The sequence below is a fragment of the Chiloscyllium plagiosum genome, chromosome 8 (genome assembly GCF_004010195.1).
Source record: "Chiloscyllium plagiosum isolate BGI_BamShark_2017 chromosome 8, ASM401019v2, whole genome shotgun sequence".
In the NCBI taxonomy this organism is placed as follows: domain Eukaryota; kingdom Metazoa; phylum Chordata; class Chondrichthyes; order Orectolobiformes; family Hemiscylliidae; genus Chiloscyllium; species Chiloscyllium plagiosum.
In genome coordinates, this window is record NC_057717.1 from 93,937,782 (window position 1) to 93,959,982 (window position 22,201).

The 22,201-nt window shown below is 42.0% G+C and overlaps 1 protein-coding gene across 5 annotated transcripts in view; it reads right to left on the minus strand.

Moving 5' to 3' along the window:
- brd4 (bromodomain containing 4) overlaps window positions 1–22,201 on the minus strand; it is a 177,679-nt gene that overhangs the window by 97,036 nt on the left and 58,442 nt on the right. For all 5 annotated transcript variants that reach the window (XM_043694781.1, XM_043694780.1, XM_043694778.1 and 2 more), the window contains one exon: window positions 12,193–12,511. In XM_043694781.1, the coding sequence (XP_043550716.1) occupies window positions 12,193–12,477 (285 nt within the window). In that variant the 5' untranslated portion in view covers window positions 12,478–12,511. Of the gene's footprint in view, window positions 1–12,192; window positions 12,512–22,201 lie in introns of those variants that run through there.

The following is a 22,201-nucleotide window of genomic DNA, read 5'->3' on the forward strand; positions in this document are numbered from 1 at the left end:
CTGCATGCATTCATGTAAAACTCCGTTATCTCACTTTTTAGATTAGAATCAATCTAAACATCATGGCATAGACAGAGAACACAGGGGGCTAACACCTTCAACATCTTGTCTAGCTATCACCATTGTTAACAGTTAACCTGAGAATGCAACTTGTTAAAAAAGGTTTTGTGATTTACACATGAAAGTAGTGAAACTATCATGGTATTCTCAGGAGTTAAAAAGGAGTTAAAGTCACAACAAAAAGGAGTTAAAGTCACAACCAGAACAGGAACGACCTTAGCAAATGGACAAAAAAAAAACTGACAACACAAGGTTGTAGTCAGATGTTAAAAAGGAGTTAAAGTCACAACAAAAAGGAGTTAAAGTCACAACCAGAACAGGAACGACCTTAGCAAATGGACAAAAAAAAACTGACAACACAAGGTTGTAGTCAGATAGGTTTATTTGGAAGTACTCGCTTTCAGAGTGGTGGTCCTTCATCAAATAACTAGGGGGCAGGATTACAAGTCAGAAGAACACAGCATCGTGCAATTAAAACAACATAATTAAACAAGCCCAGACTGCTGATAAGTCTTTCATCTTTTGGAATGGGTTGCAGGTTTTGATGGATCAAAATGTAAATCCCTGAACTTCTTATAAGTCACATTTTGGAGACAACTTACGTTTTGTAACAAAAGGTGACATGAGCTCAGACAACGTATTAAAGATGCGAGGTTAGTTGTCTGAATCGCAATCCTGAGTGAGACTGGCTTTATTTCTAAAGTAGGAATTTATAAAATGTTATATGGATTGACTGCCTGCAGGTTGTGTGCTTTTTGAGCTAAAATAGAAAGTATCTGCAGAGACCAATGGTGGATATACTAACAACACCCACATCCAGAGGGAAAAAAAAAGTTAGACCCTACAATTGAGTTCCGAGAACCACTCAAGATCCAGATCTCATCCCAAACCCACCCCCGTTCCAGAGAAGTTCACAGCCTTCTCTGGAACACCAGTTTCTTAATTAATTATATACTAATTTTACAGGGAGGAGCATCCAGATACGACAACATACATATTTATTGGGTGACCATTACAATTAGTGAGTGTCAATAGCAAAGATTAAGCCATCTGCTGTTACACAATGAAAGTTCTTTACCTTAACTGGCTTCACATAATGAATACTTTTCACCCTGTTGAACTGACCTTACATACTGAATGCTTCCTTTATTGTTAAATAGCTCTACACAAAAATCAAAACTTAACCCTTACCCTACCTGCTCATACCTAATACAGATTCTCAGGAGGTGGGAGAGTGGAGCACTTGGGAGAAAGGATTTTGATAATGAACACTTTTGACTTTATTAAATTGACTTTACATACTGAATCCTTCCAATATTGTTAAATGGCTCTACATACCGAATGCTTTTCTACCTTGTTAACCCATTACCCTTGCCTCTAGCACCCCATTGTGAACTGCAAATTCTTATCTGATCTGCATCTTGCTCAGCTGAACCTTGTTTCACTAAATTCAGAACTTAATTATTTCCCTGCCTGCTTATACCCTATACAGAGCTAAAAATGTGTTGCTGGAAAAGCACAGGTCAGGCAGCATCCAAGGAGGAGAATCGACGTTTCGGGCATGAGCCCTTCTTCAGGAATGGCATTCTCCTGCTCCTTGGATGTTGCCTGACCTGCTGAGCTTTTCCAGCAACACATTTTCAGCTCTGATCTCCAGCATCTGCAGTCCTCACTTTCTCCTCGAAGATTTATACCCTATACACACAATGTCACACACCAATCCAACATCTTAGCAAGTGGGGCAGGCTCAAATACCTTGATGGTCTACCTCTATGCCTAATTTGTATGCAAGTATGATCTGTGATGTACTACAGAAACATACACGCCAAACACCACTCACTACTTAATTCATCGATATTCCTTTGCAGACACACTACTGCCTCAAATTACTTTTCCTATGGGTGCTATGTGCAAATGGAGCCACAATGTATTCAAAGTTATGGAAGATAGTAAACAGTTGAGATTACATTGATCCCTGTGGTGGTCATCACCATAGCCTAGGAGAAAGTGAGGTCTGCAGATGCTGGAGATCAAAGTTGAAACTTTATTGCTGGAACAGCACAGCAGGTCAGGCAGCATCCAGGGAACAGGAGATTCGACGTTTCGGGCACAGGCCCTTCTTCACCATACCTAACAACATGAAAGTGATCATTGTTCTCGATGCTGTGTTTCCTGGAAATAACTAATCCTTCATCCATATTTGTGCATTATCACCTACACCAGTGCTGATAATCAAGGTTATTTCAAGGATCAAGAGCATGAAAATCTAGTTTTGACCATAAACATCAGTCCTTCCACATCTTTGAATCAACTTTAAATAATTCCTTACTAAATACCATTATGCAAAGACCATTAACTCAACGTCTGCAGCAGTTCAACGATAGTCAATAGCCTTCTTAGGAAATCTAGCAAATGCACAGCCTTTCCAGCCTCACATTCATTTGAAGGACAAAACTAGTTTGTCCATCACTTCGCCAGTTGGTACACTTCCCTCAACTAAACAGATATATAGTGCAACCTCAAAACCTTTATTGAGCTACTGTGTCTGGAAGTTCAGGGCAGAAGATTGACATTGCGACAGGAAAGTCTTGATGTTTAGTTCGAAAAAAGGGTCACTGGATGAGAAACATCAACTCTGCTTTTGCTTCACAGATACCGCCAAACGTGCTGAGCCCAACACCATTCACAACATTTCAGATACTGAAGCAGTCAATGTTCAAATGTAACAAGATCTAGTCAACATTCAGGCTTGGGCTGGCAAATGGTAAGTAAACATTGCCTGACAGTTGTGTAGTGTGAATGACTGTCTCCAATACGAACGAATGATTAGTTTTATTGGCATGTACATTTCAATAAGAAAAACCGTATAGTGAAAACGTTTTCCACTGTCTCCATAATCTAGTCCAATTTTGAACAGTTTTAAATACAGAAAGGTTTAGCTTAAAGATAATCCATCAGTCTTGAACCAATCCATCAGTCTTGAACCAGCCCATCTGTTCTCCAACACCTACATCAGCCCCAACCAACAATGAAGTCACCAATCTTTTGGCGCCATCTTTCACCACTGGGTTGATTATTCTCAGCCACCAAAGAAAAGGTGATGGCCTTATGATATTAATCGCTAGACTATTAAGCCATTAACTAAAGTTCAGTAAGGCCCTTGATAAGGTTCCCCAGATGGAGTTCAATCCGGGCAAAGGTGAAGTGATGCATTTTGCAAGATCCAATTCAAGATCCAATTCCACCAGTAAATGGAAAAGCCCTGGGGAAAACTGATGGAGAGAGATCTAGGTTTCAGGTCCATTGTACCCTGAAGGTGGCAACGCAGGTCGATAGTGTGGTCAAGGAGGCTTACAGTACATTTTCCATGATCAGAGGGGGTATTCAGTAGAAGATTTGGCAGGTCATTGTACACTTGTATAAGACTTCAGTTCAGCCACGTTTGGAATACTCTGTACAGTTCTGATTGTCACATTACCAAAAAGGATGTCAATGCTTTGATTAGATTAGATTGTGGAAACAGGCCCTTCAACCCAATAAGTCCACACTGACCCTCCGAAGAGCAACCCACTCAGACCCATTCCCCTACATTCATCCCTGACTAATACACCTAACACTACGGGCAATTTACCACGGCCAATTCACCTGATCTGCACACCTTTGGATTGTGGGAGGAAAACAGAGCACCCAGAGGAAACCCACGCAGACATGGGGAGAATGTGCAAACTCCACACAAACACTTGCCCGAAGGGGGAATTGAACCTGGACCTCTGGCGCTGTGAGGCAGCAGTGCTATCCACTGAGCCACCGTTTGGAGAAGGTGAAGTGGAGGTTCACCAGGATGTTGCCTGGCATGGTGGATGCTAGCTACGAAGAGAGGTTGAGTAAATTAAGATTATTTTCATTAGAAAGACTGAGGTTGAGGGGGGACCTGATCGAGGTGTGCAAAATCATGAGGAGCATAAACAATGTGGATAGAAAGCAGCTTTATCCCAGAGTGGGGGAACTCAATTACTAGAAATCACGACTTCAAAGTGGCGGGGGGGGGGGGGGAAGAGAGTTTAGGGGAGCTATGCATGGAAAGTTCTTTCTGCAGAGGGCGGTGGGTGTCTGGAACACGTTGCCAGCAGTGGTGGTAGACACAGGCATTTAAGATGCATCTTGACAGATACATGAATGGGCAGGAAGGGCACAGAATGTAAATAGACAATAGGTGCAGGAGTTGGCCATTCTGCCCTTCGAGCCTGATCCTCAAAATAGGCAACAGGGTGAGAGGGGATCTGGACGGGTGCAAGCTTGGAGGGCCAATGGGCCCGTTTCTGTGCTGGAATTTTTTTTGTTCTTTGACCGCAGTTCGAATCCTTCCATGGGAGATAGCAGATTGTGAATTCAATGAAGAAACTCTGGAATTGAGAATCGACCGATGACCATGAAATCATGGCTGATTTTTGGAAAAATGTCCTTCAGGGAAGGAAATCTGCTGTCCTCACCTGGTCTGACCTACATGTGACTGCAGACCCACAGCAATGTGGTTGACTTTGACTTGCTCTCTGAAATTACCTGACAAGCCATTCAGATGTACAAATCGCTACAAAGTCTCAAACAAATGAAACTGGACAGATCATCTGACACCGACCTAGGTACTGGAAAAAGACAACAGCAAAAACAGCCCTGTCAAACCTTCAAAGTCTTCCTTACTAACACCGAGGGGTTATTGCCAAAATTGGAAGAGTTGTTTCAGACTATTCAAGCAACATGGTCATGGTCATGAAATTAAACCTTACAGACAATGTCCCAGACACCACCATCACTGGATATGTCCTGTCCCACTGGCAGGACACACACAGCAGAGGTAGTATACAGTGGCACATAGTCAGAATGGAGTTGCCCTGGGAGTCCTCAACATTGACTTTGGACTCCATGAAGTCTCATGCCTTCAGGTTAAATGTGGGCAAGGAAACCTCCTGATTACCTTTCTTCAGCTGGTGAATCGGTACTCCTCCATGTTGAACATTTAGAAGCACTGAGGATGGCAAGGGCACAGAATGTAAATAGACAATAGGTGCAGGAGTTGGCCATTCTGCCCTTCAAGCCTGCACCACCATTCATTATAACCATGGCTGATCATCCTAAATCAACATCCTGTTCCTGCCTTATTTCCATAACCCTTGATTCCACTATCCTTGAGAGCTCTACCCAACTCTTTCTTAAACGAATCCAGAGACTGGGCCTCCACTGCCTTCTGAGGCACAGCATTGCACACACCCACCACTCTCTGGGTGAAGAAGTTTCTCCTCATCTCTGTCCTAAATGGCCTACCCCTTAAACTTGGGTGAGGGACTTCAATGTCCACCAAGAGTGGCTCAGCAACACTACTACTGGTCCTATATAACTGCTAGAACTGGACCTGTAGGTGGTGAGGGAACCAAGTGGAAAAACATACTTGACCTCATCCTTACCAACCTGTCAGCTGCAGATGCATTTGTCCATTATAGTATTGGTAAGAGTGACCAGCACACAACCCTTGTGGAGACAAAATCTCATCTTCACATTGAGAGTAACCTGCAGCACGCTGCATGGCACTATCACTGTTCTGAATGGGACAGACTTCAAACAGATTTAGCAACTTATGATTGGGCATTCACGGGGTGCTATAGGCCATCAATAGCAGAATTGTAGTCCAGCACAATCTGTAATCTCATAGCCTGGCATATCCTCCACTCAACCATTACCATTAAGCAAGGAGGTGAACCCTGGTTCAATGGATAGTACAGAAAGACTTGCCAGGAGCAGCACCAGTCGTAGCTAAAAATGAGGTGCCAGCCTGGTAAAGTCAAACAGGACTACTTGTATGCCAAACAGCATATGCAACAAGTGATAGATAGAGCTAAGCAATCCCACAACAACCAGATCAGATCTAAATCCTGCAGTCCTGCCACAGCCGAATAGTGGACAATTAAACAACTTACTGGAGGAGGCAGCTCCACGAATATCCTCAGATGGAACAGCCCAACACGTCCAAACAAAGTATAAAGCTGAAGCATGAGCAATATTCAGCTAGAAGTGCCATTTGGATTATTCATTTCAGCCTCCTCCAATAGTCCCCAGCATTATAGATACCAGACTTCAGCCAATTCTATTCACCCCTTGTAGTATCAAGAAATAGTTGGACACAATGGATACTGCAAAGGCTACAGGTTCTGACAACATTCTGGCAATAGTACCAAAGACTTACTCAAGGTGTACGTACAAATTTGTAGTTCCGGTACCAATTGCCATAGTTGTGGGTATGGTCACTGAGCTGGGAAGTTGATTTGCAGATGTTTCTTCCCCTGTCTAAGTGACATCTTCAGTGCTTTGCAGCCTCCTGTGAAGCGCTGTTGCATTGTGTCTTCTGAAAGCTTATTTGATTCCATTCCTGCTGCTTACAATTGTTCGCTGTAGTGGCCAGTATACTAGGCCTAGGTCTGTGTGTTTGTTGATGGGAGTCCATGGATGAGGGCCACGCTTCTAGAAATTCTCCGCAGTCTTCTGTTTATCTTGTCCTATGATCATAGTTTTGTCCCAGTCAAATTTGTGGTCCTGGTCATCTGTATGTATGGCTACTCAGGACAGTGGTTGTGGCTAGTTTGTTCATGGATGTGGATCATGTGCAAGAATAACGTAATTTACAAGATTTCATGCAAAGACTGCACAAAACACAATAGAGAACATACAGATAACTAGCAATCCACACCCACGATCAACTGTCCCGAACAGCCATACAGATGACAAGGACAACACCACGAATAGGTCAGAGACATAGAATACTGTGGTGAGTAACTCACCTCCTGACTGCCCAAAGCCTGTCCATCAACAAGGCAGAAATCAGGGGTGTGATGGAATACTCCCCACTTGTCTACATGAGTGCAAATCCAACAACACTCTAAGCTTGACACTATCCAGGACAAAGTAGCCTGCTTCACTGGTACCACATCCACTCCCTTGAACACTGGCGCTCAGTAACACCAATGTGTACCATCTGCAAGATGCACTTTAGGAACTAAAAAGATCTTCAGACAGCACCTCCCAAACCCATGACCACTTCCATCTCAAAGGACACCTGCAGCGAATACATGGGAATACCAACACCTTCAAGTTCTCCTCCAAGCCACTCACCATCCTGACTTGGACATAAATCATTGTTAAAAATTATGGAAGCTCCCTCCCCAAAGGCATTGTGGATGAACCTACAGCACATGGACTCTAGCAGTTCAAGGAGGCAGCTCACCACCACTGGTTCTAAGGCAACTAGGGATGGGCAACAAATGCTGGCCAGCCAGTGATGCCCACACCAGCTCATTAAAAAATACTCTCTGCCATAGATATCCAAATCCAGGAAATTAGCCTAATATCTCAACTCTTTAGCATTCTGACAGCTTATTTGGTCTGTGAAGATAGTTTACTAGATATTTAGCAAACCTGCCGATACGACCTTCAAACATCTGAATAGCTATGTTTTCAGTTTTTAATAAGTCAGAAGTTTTCTAAACTATCCTGGTCTGGAAATTTCAGATTAAACTTTTTTGTTAAACTCTCTGGTCCCTAAAGAGCACCAAACTCAAGTGAGAAACTGAATTTAATTATAAACTCAACATCTTCTGAATGGAATTTTAAAAATTTGTTCATCCTAAATTCTTCAAACGGCATACAAAGAAAATGGCCTTACATGCTAATTAATGGTATACATACAGGTTCACAGGTATGATCTTCTAGTTATTACAATCAAAGTCATATTGCAGTAAGGGAGGAGGATTCTGGGAAGGGGATGAGACAATTATGGTAAACGAGGGACGTTAAAGATATCAAATTGAAAGAAAAAAATACATAGTGTGGCAAAGATTGGCAGTAAACCAGACAATTGGGATTTATTTTTGAGGTTTTAAGTAATATCAGGAATAGAGAAGTCAAAGTGAACATAGGCTCCTTAGAGAATGAGGTTGAGGAAATAACACTGGAAAACCAGGAAATAGTGAATGAGTTAAATACTTTGCATCAGTTTTCAAAGCAGAAGACTCTAATAGGGTGACAAAATTACTAAATAATCAAGTGGCACTTCCATTGCCAGCTCTTTCCATATGCATACCACCCTCAAAAAAGTTACCCCTCAGGTCGTCTTTTATTCTTTCCCTAAGCTCAAACTAATGCTCTCTTGTCCTGGATTTCCCAACCCTGGGGAAAAAGATAGAGTGTATTCACCCTATCCATGCGCCTCATGATCTTACACACGTCAAAAGGACCCCCTTCAGTCTACTACACTCCAAAGCGAAAAGTCCTAGCTTGTCCAACCTCTCCCTATAACTCAGACCTAGAGTCCAGCCAACATCCTTGTAAATCTCTTCTGCACTCCTTCCAGTTGAATAACATCCTTCAGATAGCAAGGTGATCAAAACTGAACACATTACTCCAAGTGCAGCCTCACCTAGCTGTACAACTGCAAGATAAGTCAGCACAGCTTTGTGAAGGAGAAACATGCCTGACAGATTCAATAGAATACTTTGAGAAAGCAACAAGCAGAATAAATGGACAAGAAGCAACAGATGCATCATATTTCGATTTTCAAAAGGTACCATACATTAAGCTACTTAAGGGGTTTTGGAGGAAGTTTTTAGCATGGATAACATAAGAAAATGTAAGAACACAAAAATTCCCTCCCTTTTTTATAAGGGAAGACTGCAGACAGCTGAGGAACAAATTTGGGAGCTCTCATGTATGAGTCACAAGAAGCTAGCATAAAGTTTTGTAGATAATAGGTGTCATGAATTGCTGTGTTAAAAAGGTAAAATTGTAAAATGAAAGAAAGAAAGCACTGCATAATTCCTTTAAGTGCTTTTTATGCTTAAAGTTTTGAAAATGAATGCCTGTGGGCAGCAGTTGCAAGTGCTCCAATTGACACACTGTACCAAAAAGCCATTCAGTTCACAGCATTTTTACCCAGACAACAATTCAAATTCAACCAATTAGTTTAAAAAGACACAAAGGACCAATGAAATTCAAATCTGGTGTTGACAACTTGAAACCAATCATAAGAATTTGATGTCTGATGGGGGTATATAACAAAGGAGCAATTGGACAGAGCAACAGTCAACTGCCAATTCAAGATGAAGAACTTTCCAGCACTCAAGAAAAAAAGGAGCATCTACCTGCAAAGGTACATGGCATATTCAGCGAATATTTCTGACACCAGAAAATAACTAAGGCGGCATTTTAGACAGGAAGATGACAGAAGATAATACAAAGTTCAGGAGGATCCACTGTGACCTTTGACAGACTACATTTAAATTCATTGTTCTTATTAACTGGATCTATGTGGAACCTGCTACTGAAACACCATACCAAGAGAATTTAATTCAGTTAGGGAATAGTTAGGGAGTAATTGTTCAGTTCGTTAGGAATTCTGTTAATTTGCTCACTGTTGGAGCTAGGTAAATAAATTGTTACTTGTTAATTGTAGAGTGAGTGAAAGCATTTCATTTCCTTTACGACAGATTGCAGGGGAGTGGGGTAAGTTCTCCCACTTGCCACACTAATCAGATTACAAAAGCAAGATGCTCCTCTCTGGGTGCTTCAGTTTTAATTATCAGACAAGGATCAACCTCTGCTTTGTAACAATAAAGAATGGAAATGGAATCTTGGTCTTTATTTGAAAAGAAACAATGTAGGAAGAACTTGCTAAAACAATACAAGGCACTCATCAGACCATAGATGAAATACTGTCAATAGTTTTAGATTAGATTAGATTACAGTGTGGAAACAGGCCCTTCGGCCCAACAAGTCCACACCGACCCGCCGAAGCGCAACCCACCCATACCCCTACATTTACCCCTTACCTAACACTACGGGCAATTTAGCATGGCCAATTCACCTGAGCTGCACATCTTTGGATTGTGGGAGGAAACCCACGCAGACACGGGGAGAATGTGCAAACTCCACACAGTCAGTCGCCTGAGGCGGGAATTGAACCCGGGTCTCCGGCGCTGTGAGGCAGCAGTGCTAACCACTGTGCCACCGTGCCGCCCACCTTATCTAAAGAAGGATATGCTGGCATTAGAGGCAATCAAAAGGCTGTTCATAGAACAGACAAAATCCCTACAAGGTGGAAGCAGGCCATTTGGCCCAACAAGTCCACACCAACCCTCCGAAGTGTATCCCACCCAGATTCATTGCCCTACCCGATTACATTCCCCTGACTAATGCATCTAGCCTACACATCCTGAACACTATGGACAATTTAGCATGGCCAATTCACCTGACCTGCACATATCTGGATTGTGGAGGAAATCCACACAGACACTGGAGAATGCGCAAACTCCACAAGGACAATCACTTGAGGCTGAAATCAAACCCAAGGTCCCTGGCGCTGTGAGGCAGCAGTGCTAACCACTGAGCCACCGTGCTGCCATTTACTCAGATAGTCGAATGTCTCAAAATACCAGCTCTGTTCGCCGAGCTGGAAGTTTTTGTTGCAAACGTTTCGTCCCCTGGCTAGGCGACATCATCAGTGCTTGGGAGCCTCCTGCGAAGCGCTTCTTTGATGTTTCCTCCGGTGTTTATAGTGGTCTGTCCCTGCCGCTTCTGGTTGTCAGTTTCAGCTGTCCGCTGTCGTGGTTGGTATATTGGGTACCCAGCACTGATGATGTCGCCTAGCCAGGGGACGAAACGTTTGCAACAAAAACTTCCAGCTCAGCGAACAGAACCACAACAACGAGCACCCGAGCTACAAATCTTCGCACAAACTTTGAATACCAGCTCTTTTGGGACAAAGCAAAATTGTCAACGGAATAGCATGCTGAGAATGGAATTTACATAGCAACTTGCAGAACTCACGACCAAATTAGATCAGGCCAGAAAGATATGCAAGCTATTTACCTTGACTGACTATATTGAATGTGTGTAGATGAGACAATGTACGGGGTCAATTATCTAATTCTGTTCCCAAACAAACAACTAGTTAGGATTCCGACCAGGTAGTTCACAACAGTTTAAATTCAACCAATTAGTTTAAAAAGACACCTGGAGACAAAGGACCAATGACAGTGCAGACAGTGCTCGAAACATTCACACCAAGACCTCCACACCATCTTTAGTAAAAAGTTAATTCTCAGCAGCTGGAAATCAATCTCAGATTATGTTCTTGTAAATGCCTATTTTACAGCTAACCCCGCCACAAATGTGCAACCAACTGTTCAGAGCTTCTCCACTATGGAGTTTGCATATACAACCAAATATGCCACAAAATAATTCAGCTGACACTCGTTTTTGAATTTCACTATTTGCACAGTATTTTGAACTTGGGAGCTTAGTACCTGGTGGATCACAACTGAACTTGAACACAGCATGAATGCAATGCAACATATGACACCTATCGTAGGTAATCACTGCGTATCTCAACAAGTAATTTAGACTTCAAAATGTAAATTACAGAAAAATTTCACCTTTTTGTTAAAAGCAGGGTCCCAAAATGAGTTATCATGTGGTTGAATGAGCTCCATAAAATATGAAGAAACTGCCTTTGTATATCACTCAGACTATTAAATTCTATTAGAGTCAAAAACTGTGGGGCTGGAAAAGGGCAAGTCAGGTAGCATCCGAGGAGCAGAAGAGTCGATGTTTCAGACATGATCTCCAGCATCTGCAGTTCTCACTTCCTCCTATTAAATTAATTGTGTATTGCACAATTTTTTTTCTGGAGACAAATTCAGCATACTATCACAACAAGGTCCCACAAATAGCAAATCAACAAAATAGCCACCGATCAAAAAGGACTGAGAAAACAGTTCTTCAAATATTACAAGTTTCTGGAGTGAAACCTGAACCGTTGCCTTCTGCTTTAAAGGCAAATATTTCTAAGTTAGACTGACACTTAATATAGTATGTTTAATTCTAGTCTGATTGCCCTCAATCCCAACAGCGGGAACAATGAAGTTACTCCCAGAAATCCCTCATTAACAGGCAATAATATAGCAGGGTTTCCAATACTTGCAGACATGTTAGTAACTGAACAACATGGTTTTCCCATGAAGACAGGACAAGGTAGACCTACAAAGCAATAAAAACAAAACTGTTTATTCAAAGGAAAAACAAGCAACTTACTGGCAGATTTAGTTTCACAGCATCCACAGGCTGTTGGAAAGGCCATGCAAACTGATGTTTCCATATTGTCTTCAAGAGCACTTTTGAGAGAAACTGCAGTTGGTTCGTCAACCGTTTGGATCGGTTAGGGTTGGAAGTTTCAGGAGGGGGTGGATTGCCGATAACATTACTTGGTTGTTGGGGTTGAGCTTGTGACTGTGTTGAAGACATTTGTGTACTTTCTAGGCCATCCCCCATCGCTGATAATTTTCTTAATCTCTTCCCTGGACCACTTTCACTTGACATACCATTGATCCCATTGTAGACCTCGCCTGGTAACCTGGAATGAGAGAGGGTGGAATTAGAGCCTCTTGAAACCCCATGCAGCAGTACTTATACTTAATACCTCATCTAGCAACTCAGATTTAATACTCAGGGGTAAACTTTCAAATGAGTCTGCATCATTACTGAAGTGAGATTCATAATAAATAAACCTTCACCATTTGAATGTTAACTTAAGCTACAACTGAAGTAATCGCCTCACTACTTCTGACTTAACTCTTCACGTTTTGTACAGCGTCTGTCAAAAATGACTTCATGACCCTGCTTTCCCAAAATTGCCCAAATTTCATCTTAACAACTGAAATGCTGTTGGGATTGCTATTACAAGACTGAACTTTAGCAAAGATTCAATAAAAACATTGGCAGCCACTGGCCACATCAACAACTGTTTCTCGACTAAGGTTTCAACTAGCTTCCAAAAGCCAGTAACCATTGCTACAACATGTGTTAATTTCTCTGATGCACAGGGATTATTTATTATAGAATAGTATGCCACACTCCTGTGTGGCTGCACACTTAAATGCACAAGTACACTGGGCTCATCGATAGGAGTTGAAAATCACATCAGGTTATAGTCCAACAGGTTTATTTCGAGGCACTAGCTTTCGGAGCACTGCTCCTTCATCAGGTAGTTTTAGAAGAGAATCGTAAGACAGACTTTATAACAAAAGATCAGTGCTGAAAATGTGTTGCTGGAAAAGCGCAGCAGGTCAGGCAGCATCCAAGGAGCAGGAGAATCGACGTTTCAGGCATGAGCCCTTCTTCAGGATGCTGCCCAAAACGTGATTCTCCTGCTCCTTGGATGCTGCCTGACCTGCTGCGCTTTTCCAGCAACACATTTTCAGCTCTGATATCCAGCATCTGCAGTCCTCACTTTCTCCTAACAAAAGATCAGTGTTATGCAACTGAAATGATATACTGAACAAACCTAGATTGTTGTGAAGTCCTTCATCTTCTAGAATGGGTTGTAGGTTTTGGTTCATTAATATGTAAAGCCCAGAACTTCTTTTACGTCACCTTCAAGATAACTTAAGGTTTTATAAAAAAACGTGACACCCAGCTCAGACAGTGCATTAAAAGGGTGTGAGGTTAGAGTCTTCACCCCAATCTTGAGTCAAACTGGTTTTATTTCCATCGTATCTGTAAATGCAAATTCACCCCATAAACTTGTGTGCACCCGCATGATGGAGTATATGCCTGTGAGAGGTCATGTGCATGGGTGAGAGCGTGGGGCGTGTGTGTATGTGACACCATGTGCAGGAGATGAGGTGTGTGTTAGTTAGAGTACATGGTGTAGTGGGGTCACCTACTGTGTGACATGAACCAAAATTCCTGTTTAAAGCCATCCACATGTGTTCCTAACTTGGCTATCAGCCTTCTGCTTGCCTACTCTGCATTGTTGAGTGTCCCGAAGTCTGCCTTGGAGGATGGTCACCCGAAGATCAGAGGCTGAATGCCCCTAACCGCTGTGTACAGTTCTGGTCACCTTGCTATAGGAAGATTATTAACAACTTGGAGAGGGTGTAGAAAATATTTATAAGGATGTTACTGGGACTGGAGGATTGTAGTCCAGGGAAAGGCTAGATAGGCTGGCATCTTTTTCACTAGAGCTGAGATGGTTGAGGGTGACTTTGTAGAGGTCTATTAGAAACATGAGGGGATGAGATACAGTGAATAGCAATGGTCTTTTCGCTCATAGAGGAGTTCAAAACCAGAGGATATATTAAGGTGAGGGGGAAAAGATGTAAAGAAGGGACCAGAGACGCAACCTTTTCCACACAGAGTGGTTCATATGTGGATTAACTGCCAGAGGAAGCAGTAAATGCAGATACATTTACAACATTTAGAACACAGTTGAACAGGTACATGAATAAGAAAGGCTTATGGACCAAGTGCAGGCAAATGGGAAAATTGGTCACCAAGAACGATTTGGACCAAAGGCCTGTTTCTGTGCTGCATGACATGATTCTATAAATGCATCTTTCAGGTCAAAGGCAGTCACACCTCACTTATGGAATATTTGAACTAAGGATGAAATGAGTCTCGAACGAGTGGAACCAAAGCCTGACGTCAGCGAACAGGTTATTGCTAGACAGGAGATCTTGATAACACCATGACCTTACTGATAATCAAGAACATAGGGTGGTAGTCAGCCAGGTTGGATACATCTTGTACATACAAATCAAGATAAATGTAGCCAACTTTCCACATGGTCGGGTAGTTGTCAGTGTTGAGAGCTGCTCTGCACAGCCTCGTTAAGGTTATGACAAACTCTGGAGCACAAATCTTCAGTATTATTACCAGAATAATATCTGGACCCATAGCCTTTACAACACACAGTCAGTTCTGATATACCAGAAGTTCTGTTCTCGTGCTGAGATGTTAAAGGATTAATATGCTCTGCTGACCTTCAAGAAATTGGATGTCCTGGGGGTAGGGTGCCCTGCTGTGCTCTTCCGGCACCACACACTCAACATGTTTCTGTCGTGCAGGTAGAATGTAAAAAAAAATTTACATCTCCTGTTCAAAACGACGAAGAACATTGCAGTTAAAATTCTGTCTACACCCTGCAGTTTTAAAAAAATGATATACACCAAATCTGCCATTAAGGAATGATCTACATCACACTGTTTCTGGAAATCAAGTCACTACATTGCATCGAGTCACATGTGACAATGGGGGTTGTCCTGTAGACATTACTGATGGTGATGTAACATCTTGTACAAAGGAAAAACTGGTCCTATTGTTCAGAGAACTCTTGACACGGCTCCATGATTCCTACGAAGAGTGTTAAGGATCCCTCCAAAAAGCTTGTACTTGATTAATAAATTTTGGCTGTTCACAGAAGCTGCCGTATTGCAATTGCATCAAGTGTGTAAGAATATCAACAAAAACAACCTAACAGTGTGATCTCATATCAAGAAAATCTCAAGGCTATTTAAACTAATGAGGCCGGAATTGCAGTATAGCCAATATAGGAAAGGAAAGTTCACGGTCTACAAATAACAAGTCTAAAATCTTGAATCACATTAAAGCCAATCCGCATTGAAGCAGCGTGTTATAACAGAACTGTACTCCAGTGCCTTCCAGTTTTTTTTTAAAATAACACGGAGCAAATCAAATTGTTATGCTGGGGACAAGGCAAAGATGGACCATATACTCAGCACTTCTGGCTGAATATTGTTACAAAAGGTAAGGTTGCTATATTTACAATGATGTGTTGGGCTCCTCCATTTTCGAGGATGGAGATATTTGCTGAGGCCCCTCCTCCACCAAGTTGTTTAATTGTTCACTCGCCACAACTGGATGCGTTAAGGCTGCAGATCTTAAGATCTGATCTGTTTGATGTGGGATCAGTTAGGTCTATCATTTGGTAATTGCTGATTTGGCCGTTTGGCATGCAAATAGTCCTGCTGTGTAGCTTCATCAGGTTAATACCTCATTTTTAGGTATGTGTTGCGCTGAACCTCATATACCCTCTCACACTATTGAGCTAGGATTGATCCCTTGGCTTGATGAAAATGGTCAAATGGGAGACATGCCAGATCATGAGGTCGCAGATTGTGTTGGAGTACAACTTGGCTCAAAGCCCACAGTACATCATGCATGCTCAATATGAATTTGCTGGATCTGTTTGAAGTCTGCCCCATTTAACACAGTGATAGCAATAACAACGCCAAGTTCTGAAAATATATTGTGAAGGCAGGATTTCTTTTCCACAAGTGACCCTATTGTTAAGGTTATGGACAGATACCAACTGCATCAGGCAGATTGGTGAGGACGAGATCAAATATGCTTTACCCTCTCATTGGTTGTCTCACCACTTCATAGAACAAAACAACGCAGAAAAGGCCTTCGACAGTTAATGTCGCACCAACCTATGAACTAATCTAAGCCCATCCCCTTACACTATCCCAGCAATCATCCAAATGCTTATCAAAGGACTGTTTAAATGCCCCTAATGTGGCTGAGTCAACATGATTGGCAAGCAGGGCATTCCACACTCTTACCACTCGGAGTAAAGAACCTGCCTCTGACATCTGTCTTAAAATCCATCACCCCTCAATTTGCAGCTATGCCCCTTGTACAAGCTGAGGTCATCATCCTCGGAAAAAGACCCTCCTTGTCCACCCTATCTAATCCTCTGATCATCTTGTATGTGTCTATTAAATCCCTTCTTAGCCTTCTTCTCTCCAACGAGAACAGACGCAAGTCCCTCAGCCTTTCCTCATAAGACCTTCCTTCCAGACCAGGCAACATCCTGGTAGACCTCCGCTGCACCTTTTCCAAAGCTTCCAGATCCTTTCACTAATGGGGCGACTAGAACTGTACACAATGTTCCAAGAGCGGCCGCACCAGAGATTTATACAGTTGCAGCATAACATCACTGCTCCCGAACTCAATCCCTCCAACAATAAAGCTTAACATATCGGGCTTATGCCCGAAACGTCGATTCTCCTGTTCCTTGGATGCTGCCTGACCTGCTGCGCTTTTCCAGCAACACATTTTCAGCTCTGATCTCCAGCATCTGCAGTCCTCACTTTCTCCTCTAACATATCGTATGCCTTCTTAATAGCACTATCAACCTGGATGGCAACTTTCAGGGATCTATATACATGGACACCAAGATCCCTCTGCACATCCACATTACGAAGAATCTTTCCATTGACCCAGTATTCTGCCTACCTGTTATTCTTTCCTAAGTGAATCACCTCATATTTACCTGCATTGAATTCCATTTTCCACCTCTCAGCCCAATTCTGCAGTTTATCCAAGTCCCCCTGCAACATTCTTCCACGCTATCCATCAGTCCACCAACTTTAATGTCATCTGCAAACTTACTTACCCTTCCACCTATGCCTGCGCACAAGTCATTTATAAAAATGACAAACAACAGTGGTCCCAAAAAGATCCTGTGGTTCACCACTAGTAACTGGACTCCAGTTTGAATATTTTCCATCAACCACCATTCATTGCCTTCTTACAGAAAGCCAGTTTCCAATCCAAATTGCTTAATCACCCTCAATCCCATGCCTCCGCATTTTCTCAAAGGCTTGACTGAAGTCCATGTACACCACATCAAATGCCCTACCCTCATCCACATGCTTGGTCACTTTCTTAAAAATCCTGAGGTTTGAGAGACATGACCTGCCCTTGACAAAACCATGTTGACTATCTTAAATCAAACTGTTGCTTGCTAGATGATAATAAATTCTCTCATTTATAATCCTTTCCAAACCTTTTCCTTCAACAGACGCAAGGCTCACTGGTCTATAATTAACTGGCTCATCTCTACTGCCCTTCTTGAACAAGGGCACATTTGCAATCCTCAAATCCTCAACAATATTTTTTTTTTGGAGTGAGAAATATTCATTCAGCACCTCTCTGATCTCCCCAGGGTCCACACACAATTTTCTGCTTCTCTCTTTGACTGGCCCTATTCCTACCCTAATCATCCTTTTATTCCTCACCTACCTATAGAAAGCTTAAAGATTCTCCTTTACTCTACCTGAAGACTGCTCACGTCCCCTCCTTGCTCCTCTTAACTCTCTTTTTAAATCCTTCCTTGCTAATCTAACTCTCCATTGCCTCATCTGAACCATCGCATTTCAATGTCACATAAGCCTCCCTTTTCCTTTTAACAAGTGATACAATTTCTTTAGTAAACCACAGTTGCCTTACCTTATCACTTCCTCCCTGACAGGGGCATACCTATAAGGACAGCAATATCTGTTCCTTAAACCAGCTCCATGTTTCAATTGTCCCCATCCCCTGCATTTAGTTACCCCATACTATGCCTCCAAAGTCTTGCCTAAATCACATTATAAATTGCCCTTCCCCCATCTATAACTCCTGCCCTGCGGTGTGTACCTCTCCCTTTGCTTAAGTAAATGTAACTGATTTATGGTCACTCTCCAAAGTGCTCACCTACCACTAAATCAAACACCTGGCCTTGGTTCATTATCAACTACCAGATCGAATGTGGCCTCACCCCTTGTCAACCCTTCAACATACTGTGTCAGGAAATCCTCCTGCACACATGGGACAAAAACTGATCCATCCGACATAGAGTTATAGCATTTCCAGTCAATGTTGGGCAAGTTAAAGTCCCCCATAATGGCCACCCTGTTCCTTTCACTCCTGCCCAGAATAGTTTTGCTAAGCATTAGTCCTTCAGTCTACAGTCTAACAGAAATGCTTATAAAGTTTTATTTTTTAAAAAAATCAAGGCAGAAATTCCCTTAGAAATGACCCATCATTTTATCAATTCCAACAAAACATATTAAGTGCTTCACCGGACTCCTAATGATGTAAATAGATAGGAATGTTTATGTCAAGTTTATAACCATCAGTTCAGAAATTAGCCATTAGTTTAGAGATACAGGTCATTGCTATAACGTGTTCCAAAACTTTAATTCGTTTTAACACAATTGATGAATTAGAGACACTTTCTAAAGTGCGAACTTTTAAAACATGCGTTGGCTGTAAAACGATTGCATTGCCAACACTAAACGCTGCTTCTGAAGCGCAATTCTTCAACAACAGGGATTGCACAAGAACACATCATGTTACAGAACTACCTGCAGTTAGGGCTGCAGGTGCTGGAAGTCAGAGTCAGAGTCAATAAAACATGCAACTGGGAAGGCACAACTGTCCCAAAGAGTCCCAAACTAAAAATGTCAACTTTCCTGCTGCTCTGATGCTGTCTGACCAGCTGCGCCTTTCCAGCCCTTGGTATAGTTTTGATTTCAGAACAAAGTTCAAGGTCCCGACATTCAGAAAATTAGGAGTTTGATTCAGAAAGAAGAATATTTTCCCCTTTGAAGGAGAATCAAATTCTCAGTTCAAGGGACTGCTCATAAGGGAAATGAAATAGCAAATATTATAGACTATACCATAATTAACATCAAAGACAGACAGGTTTGAGGTGAAGACAACAATGGAAAAACACAAGAATAAACTATTTCTTACAAAAAGCAGATTTCAAATTACACGTATCTTCTCAGACAGTTAAGAACAAAAGAACTTAATTAGCAGAAGTAGGATATTCAATCCCCCCAACCTGCTCAATTTGATATCATGGTGGACCTGAACTCTGTCTCAACTCCACTTTCCTGCCTGCTCTCCATAACCCTTCAAACCAGTACTAATAAAAAAATGCCTCACTCCTAACATTGTAAGTTACTATCATAGGATATAGTAACACAATTAGTCCATTCAGCCACTGTCTATTCTAACAATAGATCTTGGCTAATGCGTTTGTCAACCTTATTCTTCTGCCTTCACCCCATAACTCTTGCTCACCCTACTAATCAAGGACCTGTCTTAAATACAGTCAATTACTTGGTCTCTACAGCTCTCTTCAGCAATGAGTTCCACAGATTCACCATCCAACTCAGTCCTAAAGGATTGTCCTTTCTCTCTGATACTGTGCCCTCAGGTATTCATCTCTCTTATCAGTGGAATTATCATCTCATGGGCCATTGTAAATCAAGGCCTCCCTTGATAATAAGTTTCTATCAGGTCCTCCCCTCATCCTACTGATATCCAAATACAGACCCAGAGTCCTCAATCGCGCCGCCTACTCAAATTTACTCCATTGTTCCAGTGCACTCTGGGGTTGCAAATTCCATAGATTCATGCCACTCAGAAGTAATGTCTCAGCTATTTTAAATCCACTACTCATTATCCTTAAACTATGACCTTTCATTCTAGTTTTCCCCACCAGGAAAATGTCTACTTTGTTGATCACCTTTAGAACCTTATATCCCTCAATTAGATCTTCTCTCATTCTTCTCAACTCCACAGAGTTTCAGTCTAAACTGTTCTCTCTTCAAAATACAAACCCTTACTTTTGGAGTAAATCTAATGAATCTCCTCTGTACAAACTCCAATGCATCAATATCCCTCAATGAAGGAGGCAAAACCTGCATGTGGTACTCCACGTGCAGTCTCACAAATACTTTGTACCAGTTGCAGCAACACTTCCTCACTTTTATACTTTAGCAATAAGTGCCAAAATCCATTTGCCTTATTTTCCACATACTATTTTTCTCTGTTAAGAGTGTAAGGACACCGCCACACCAAAGCACTGTAAGTCTTCTCTAGATAAGTTGCCTACACTTCAGCCGAAAATGGATAACCTCACATCTATCAACTTTAAACCTATTTGCCAAATTTTGGTCCATTCAGCTACCCTGATTCATTTGGAATAATATTCCTTCGTTGCAACAGACTTTCCCAGCTACTTTCGTGCCATATGCAAATTTGGCTACTTTCTATTCCCGACATAAATTAATATAGGTTGTAAAAAGTCAGAACCAGAGGACAAAATCCTACAGCACCTCATTCACTCACATTTACCAACCTGAAATAGACCCATTTATCCAGACTCTCAGCTTTGTTAGCCAAATCCTCTATCCAAGGTAATAAATTACCTGAATCCTATGTGACTTTACCATGTATGTTAACCTTAAGCATATTAACTTATCAAATTACAGTATACCAATACGACCAAGCCTTAAAACAGCAGAGCTGGTAGATCTCGACATTTCCTGATCCCCACCTCCAGCAGTGAAGCAAACCTTGTTCTGACAGTATTAAATTTCATCAAGTATTTGAGAAATCTGCATTTTCGCATTGAGATTTAATAGTTTTCTAGAAACGTCTTTGAAGCACGCTTCTGCTCAAGGGAGACCTTAAAAAGGAAAGTCAAACTCAACAGCAAGAAATGCACAAGATTACACATTGAAAAATTTCTATTGTATAATTAAATTTCTAAACTGAAATTACATTTCATAGACACTAATCAATTAACCCTATTAAATCAAAACACTTAATACTGCACTTATTTCCAGCAATGACTTCTACAGTACATTAAACAATTTTGAGGCTTCCTTCACTTCTTCACAGTTCAATCAAAAGGGCTGCCACAGTGTAAAGAATTCACTTTGGAAACGGAGGAGAACCAGTCCGGCACTTTAGAGTCAGAGAGATGTGCAGCACGGAAACAGACCCTTCGGTCCAACGCGTCCATGCCGACCAGATGTCCCAATAAAATCTTTTCCCACCTGCCCATATCCCTCCAAACACTTCTTATTCATATACCCATCCAAATGCCTCTTCAATGTTGCAATAGTACCAGCCTCCACCACTTCCTCTGGCAGCTCATTCCATACACGTATCACCGTGTGTGAAAAGAAGTTGCCCTGTAGGTGTCTCATATCTTTCCCCTCTCACCCTAAACCTATGCCCTCTAGTTCTGGACTCCCCCACCCCAGGGAAAAGACCCTATCCATGCTCCTCATAATTTTATAAACCTCTACCAGGTCACCCCTCAGCCTCCAACGCTCCAGGGAAAACAGCCCCAACCTGTTCAGCCTCTCCCTATAGCTCAAATCCTCCAACCCTGGCAACATCCTTGTAAATCTTTTCTGAGCCCTGTCAAGTTTCACAACATCTTTCCGATAGGAAGGAGACCAGAATTGCACGCAATATTCCAACAGTGGCCTAACCAAAGTCCTGTACAGCCGCAACATGACCTCCCAAATCCTGTACTCAATACTCTGACCAATAAAGGAAAGCATACCAAATGCCTTCTTTACTATCCTATCTACCTGCGACTCCACTTTCAAGGAGCTATGAACCTGCACTCCAAGGTCTCTTTGTTCAGCAACACTCCCTAGGA